This window comes from Lycium ferocissimum, chromosome 11 (genome assembly GCF_029784015.1).
Source record: "Lycium ferocissimum isolate CSIRO_LF1 chromosome 11, AGI_CSIRO_Lferr_CH_V1, whole genome shotgun sequence".
NCBI classification, from domain to species: Eukaryota; Viridiplantae; Streptophyta; class Magnoliopsida; order Solanales; family Solanaceae; genus Lycium; species Lycium ferocissimum.
The window spans coordinates 38,858,142-38,864,767 of record NC_081352.1 but is presented as its reverse complement, the minus strand read 5'-3'; the positions used below and the strand labels follow the sequence as shown (position 1 = coordinate 38,864,767).

Genomic DNA, 6,626 nt, shown 5'->3' with positions numbered 1-6,626 from the left:
GAGAAATCTCAGTCTCCTTATGTTTGCTTTCAGTTCTTTTTATGTTATTGCTTAGTCCCACATTGGCCATAAAAAAGGTAATTAAGTATGATTTTTGCAGTTTTAACTCATTCATTGTTTACATAAAAAAAAATAAAAAAATAAAAAAATAAAACTAACTAGTCAATTTGGTTTGTGTATAGTCATATGTGGTGTACATGGGTGCTCATTCACATGGAAATGAAGTTACATCCGTTGATTATGATAGAGTAACAGATTCACATCACAAGTTTCTTGGATCATACTTGGGAAGGTAATCGTGTACTTAATTATGTAATGCTTTTAATTAAGTCGTATTCCCTTTGTGATTATGTGAATTTTTCCAAAATCTTACACGTTTGTAATCTCAACAACAGCACTGAGAAAGCAAAGGAAGCAATTTTCTACTCTTACACTAGGCACATCAATGGCTTTTCTGCTATGCTTAAGGATGAAGAAGCAGCAGAAATTTCAAGTAAGCGATGTGGGGTAGTCTTGATCTTTAGTGTAATGTAGTATTTAACTTCTGTTTAGGATTCGTGCCAAGTAGAGTTCGAGACCTGGTGTCTTCCAGTAAAGTTCACTTGCCTGACTAATTCAGATTCAGGGCACGTCTTTACTTTGAGAGTTTTTAAATTTGTTTGAACACGAGCATACGATTGCCAGTGTATTTAGTATAATATGATGTTGTTAATATGAACTTTTTTTTGCAGGGCATCCCCAGGTAGTATCAGTATTTGAAAACAGGGGAAGAAAATTACACACAACAAGATCATGGAACTTCATGGGGTTGGAGAATAATGATGGAGTTATTCATCCAAGTTCACTATGGAAGAAGGCAAGATTTGGAGAAGATACCATCATTGGCAACCTTGATACTGGTAATGCTTTTTATATTCACTATTTTATACCCAATTTACAGACCCATAATTTCATGTTTGAAGATTATTCTGCAATATTTTCAACCCTTCCCTTTAATAGCGGTTTTGCCAAGCTATGAAGAGTGCTTTGTAAATAAAATATTTTTGAAGAATAACGTGTTTGGCTAATCAATTAAAGAATTTTTTTTGTCAATATTAAAGCATTAATTTGTCCAATTCCAAAAGGGCTTCCGGTAAAAGCTACTTTATTCAGCTTCAAAAAAATAATTTTTACTACAAACAAAGGCACTTATTCTCTTTCCTAAAAGCTTAACCAAATTTTTGAACTATCTAAAATAAGCTTTTTAAAAGAAAAAAAATACTTTTGCCTCAAAAGCTTGATCAAACAAGCTATTAGTCCCTACTTTAGTCAAACAATAGGCATGTGGAGAAAATTGCGCTTGCAATAAGTTGCGCCTTAGACCATTGACTTTGTTGATGTGAAAATGTGTTATTTTGTGATCCCATAATTGTGATAAAGACCTTGTTAGAAACTTGTGTGATTTGATCTTGATAATAATAAACTATAGTAGTTGAATTGAATATTGATATTTCAAGATCTCATTAATCTCGGTGCCTTGGCCAACCCACTTTCACATATACCAAAATAATTATCTATTTGACGAAGGTTCTTTTATCGACAATTTCTGCACCTTTCAGCAATTGAAGGAGTAAGCAGTGGAGAAGTAGAATTATTTTATTCATAATATCATAAGTGTTCAACTTATTACAAGAACTAACATACTCTCTGGTTGGCGGGGTCAATTCTCATAATATTTTAGTTACAATTGCAATTAGTACTCTCATTGACAATCCATATCATTTTGCTTGCTGTGCAACTCTAAGCAAAGACATGCATGTTGGGAAATTACTCAGCAATCTAGAAGCTAAATTCCTGTATTTATTGATAAAAAATAATGTTCATAAAAGTTGAGGAACTTAAAACTTTTTTTTTTTTCTTTCATGTCCAATTATCATATAGCTTGTGTTGTCCTATCGTAGACAAAAGCCTACACAGTGGCGCGGTCATACTTTTCTAAGGCAGTGGCGGATCCAAGATTTTCACTCAGGGGTTCGAAAAAAGCAACAAAAGCTAAATATAAAAAATAATGTTGTCCCTGGGAAGGGAACCTGGACGCTAGAGATAATATTGAACACCCTAAACCGCTTGAGCTAATCTTTTGCATTTATTTAGGGTATTCAAAAGTTAATATACTTATACAAACACAGAAAATATATCCTATATATGCAATGTAATTTTTTGCCGCCCTCCCCACCCAAATCCCTTCGCTAAAAAAATACACTATGTCTATAAGTAAAAAGTTTCCCCTTAATTTTTTTCATGTATTTATTGCTTTTTATTTTGACCCTCTTTAGCGGAAGTTTTGACTCTGCCACCGTTAGTGAATGGTGTTGTCACTGAAAGCAAAGAACAAGGTGGAAACAAAAGTAGAACTAAAAGAACAGAACATGTAAGAAAAGCTTAGGTTCTGATGCCCTTGCCTCAAAAGATGGATGATTTCATCCTTCCTTCTTTGTCTTAATTAGTCAACCTTTTGCAATTCACAATTCCCATATATCTTTTCGCCTTTGACAGCTCATTTCATGCTATTTTTGTGTATGAACTTAGACTAAAAGTAACTGTAAGAGTTCATAAAGATTAATTTTCTTTCTTACATTATGACATTGGCTGTTTTCCTCAATACTCTTAACTTTTTGTTTGATGGGGTTGTGGACCAGGTGCCTGGCCTGAATCAGAAAGCTTTAGTGATGAAGGATTGGGACCAATCCCTTCAAAGTGGAGAGGAATTTGTCAAAGTGATTCTGATCCCACCTTTCATTGCAATAGGTACTGTATATCCCTGTGTCCACTTATTTTATCACCTTTCTTCACAGCTCTACAAACAGAATATTTTGCACTTTAGAACTTTCTAATCACTGACATTGTACCCATCTAAAATTTAAACCATACATCTATCTTTATCACTATAAAAAAACTGGTATTAACTATGAACTGCTTGTTAAATTGCCGTAGTAATCCGTCCAGTTAAATTGCCAATTAGCTTACTTTAACGATTCGGCTCCGTCCGCTTCCTAAATAATCCGTAGCTAAATAGAATTAGCGACGGATTTAACCATTCAGCTACAGAATTTGTCCGTCGCTAGTTCCTACTCTTTTAGTTGTGATTGTTTTAATAAGTTTTTAAGTTTTTGAAAACATAAGTAATTCTAATGTGATTGTTGATCTGTTCCCTATGTCACCAATCCACGATAATTTAAAATAAGTTAAGAAATCCTACTTCAAACCATCCGTTTAGGATATGAATTCAACATTTTAGTATCAGAATGAAGATTTTGACATTGAAGTTATGTCGATTTTTTAATAAAGGAAGCTAATCGGAGCAAGGTACTTCAACAAAGGATATGCTACTCTAGCAGGATCTCTAAATTCAACTTCCAACACACCACGAGACACCGATGGCCATGGTTCCCACACGTTATCCACAGCCGGTGGGAGCTTTGTTAAGGGAGCTAGTGTTTTTGGGTATGGAAACGGGACGGCAAAGGGTGGATCACCAAAAGCAAGAGTAGCAGCTTATAAAGTTTGCTGGACTCCAATTATGGGCAATGAGTGCTTTGATGCAGATGTCTTGGCTGCTTTTGATATGGCAATTCATGATGGCGTGGATGTGCTTTCGGTGTCACTTGGAGGAGAAGCAGTAGCATATGCCAATGACAGTGTTGCTATCGGTGCATTTCATGCTGTTAAGCATGGAATTGTTGTGGTCACATCTGCTGGTAACTCTGGTCCTGGTGCTGGTACAGTATCTAATGTTGCACCTTGGGTCATCACCGTTGGGGCAAGCACCATGGATCGTCAGTTTCCTAGCTATGTCACCCTCGGAAACAACAAGCATTACAAGGTAATTTTCTTTTCCTTTGTCTGAAAATTATAGTATATATGTAAATTGTTACAAAACATATACACTGATTATGTATATTATATGTTTATGTATATTACATGTATATTTATGTATATTTATACTTAAAATACAAACCTATACATTTTATGGCTATTTTGTAAATTAAATCACTGAAAGGCATTGGAATGTAATTATCGCTTGTTATTGTTAAATTCCGGGAGTGATATTCTTACATTGTTGAACCTCGCTAGAATCTTTGCTCTGTGAGCTGGAAATTTATATTATTGTCTTGATTGTACTAAATGAAATGTTTATAGGGAGAAAGCCTTTCAGTTGAAGCACTACCCAAAGGAAAGTTCTTCCCAATTATCAGTGCTGCTTCAGCAAAAGCTCAGCATGCTATAACCGAAGACGCGTGAGTATAATCTTATTCACTTCCCTAGTTCTTAAAAAATGCAAATTTCACATGTTGGGTTAAGATTTAGTTATTTATATGTGCTTCTGCAGTCAACTATGCAAAGCTGGTGCATTGGACCCTAAGAAGGTAAAAGGATCTATTTTAGTTTGCCTAAGAGGAGATAATGCAAGGGTTGACAAGGGCCAACAAGCTGCTTTAGCAGGTGCAGTTGGAATGGTTCTAGCAAATGATTATGCGTCTGGCAACGAAATTATTGCTGATCCTCACGTCTTACCTGCTACGCAAATTAGTTACAATGATGGACTATCTGTCTTCGCTTATCTTGACTCAACAAGGTATAACAAGTAATGAATTGATTTAACTTATATACACTTAAAGTATAAGGACTTTATCTAACTATGCCACTTCATTTTCTTGTTAAAACGTTTTAAGCAGTGCACCTACAGCTTCCATCACACATCCAACAACTCAACTGGGGACAAAGCCAGCTCCGGTTATGGCAGCCTTTTCATCGATAGGGCCTAACACTGTTACACCTGAAATTCTTAAGGTTTTAATACAAATTCAACATTGTAATTTGTTTGAGCTTATTAGAATAATAATGTCATTCGTTGGGTCATTTATTTGAGATAATGTTTGCAGCCTGATATCACTGCTCCAGGAGTGAGTATAATTGCTGCCTATACTGGCGCTGAAGGACCTACAAATCAAGATTTTGATAAACGTCGGGTTAAATTTAACTCAGTTTCAGGCACTTCTATGTCATGCCCTCATGTTTCTGGTATTGTTGGCCTTTTAAAAACCCTCCACCCAACTTGGAGTCCTTCTGCTATCAAGTCCGCAATTATGACAACTGGTGAGTAAAATAAAACTTTTAAAAATGTGAATCTATTTGCATCGCATAATTTCCTAATTACTACCCTGGTTCTGGTTCTGGTTTTGATGCCATGTTATTTTTCTTGTTGTATAGCGAGAACGCGAGATAATGCTGTAGAGCCAATGTTGAATGCTAGTCACATCAAGACAAGTCCATTTGCTTATGGATCAGGGCACGTAAGGCCAAACCGTGCCATGGATCCTGGCTTGGTCTACGACTTGACAATTGATGATTATTTGAGTTTTCTCTGTGCACAAGGCTACAATGAAACTCAAATAAAGACATTTACCCAAGGACCTTTCAAATGCCCCGATCCGATTAATTTCATCAACATGAATTTACCCTCAATCACAGTGCCTAATCTCAATGGGTCCGTTACTGTTACAAGAACTTTGAAGAATGTTGGATCTCCAGCTACGTATAAAGCTCGTATTCGCAGGCCCATTGGAATTTCTGTTATTGTTGAGCCCAATATTCTTGAGTTCAAGAATATTGGTGAGGAGAAATCGTTTAAGCTCACATTGAAGGTTAAAGGAGTTAATGCACCAAAAGATTATGTATTTGGACAGTTAATTTGGTCTGATAGTAAGCACTATGTTAGAAGTCCAATTGTAGTAAAATGTAACTAGGCAGGTTTGTCAGATTTTTTTCAAGTAATGACTGCAAGTTAGTTCATTGATATTTTTTTCTCCAGTCCAGCAAAAAAAATGAGAAAGGGATGTGTACTTAATGAAAATCTTTTAGTGAGAATTCAATGCAGTCTGAATATAATCATTTTTTTTTAAAATTATTTTTATTACATGGGGGGAGGGGAAGGGGAAATGGGGAAAGAGATTCTGATGTAGGATTCCGAACCCTCACCAACAAGGTGAGTTCGGGTAACCAATGAGCTTACTAAATCCCTACCGAAGATAATCACTTGTTAATTGTGAAATGTCATCTGAGAAACAACACGTGGTGAGGGCGTAGTTTAGCTATGAACTAGTAGCTGTTTATTGTCAGCATTGTTTTAACTTTTAAGCAGTGGTGCTCACAAGTCATAAATGCGAGTGGCATGAAGTTTAGTGCAATCTATTTGAACAGATGAAAAAGAATTTTGTTCCTTAACAATGTACTCTTTTTCCATCCTTAACTTGCTTTGTTATTGTTATATTCTGAGCTGAGAGTCTATCGGAAACAGTCTCTCTACCTCTCAAGGTAGAGGTAAGGTCTGCGTACACTCTACTCCTCTCCATATCCCACTTGTGAAATTACACTGGGTATGTTGTTGTTAACAATGTACAAAGCTTATCATAACGAATATTTAATGATGGATTGCAATCAATGATGGATTGCAATCACTAAGTAATACTTTGGATCTTTTGGCTGCAGTGAGTCACTTCTGGTGTTTGGTTATCAAAAAATATTTTCCTTGAAAAACACTTTCAGTTAAAAATTTGAGTCCTTTAATTCTATACCTATCTCTATCA

At 35.7% G+C, this 6,626-nt stretch overlaps 1 protein-coding gene across 1 annotated transcript; it reads left to right on the top strand.

Annotated features, from left to right (window-relative positions):
* Window positions 1–6: 6 nt before the first annotated feature.
* Window positions 7–5,928, top strand: LOC132035801 (subtilisin-like protease SBT5.3). Its single transcript, XM_059425935.1, has 11 exons — window positions 7–77; window positions 183–292; window positions 396–493; window positions 732–899; window positions 2,679–2,787; window positions 3,328–3,862; window positions 4,180–4,277; window positions 4,370–4,615; window positions 4,716–4,830; window positions 4,923–5,136; window positions 5,251–5,928. Exons 1-11 carry the CDS (start codon window positions 42–44, stop codon window positions 5,784–5,786), a joined length of 2,265 nt encoding a protein of 754 aa, XP_059281918.1. The 5' UTR covers window positions 7–41; the 3' UTR covers window positions 5,787–5,928.
* The last annotated feature ends 698 nt before the right edge of the window (window positions 5,929–6,626 follow it).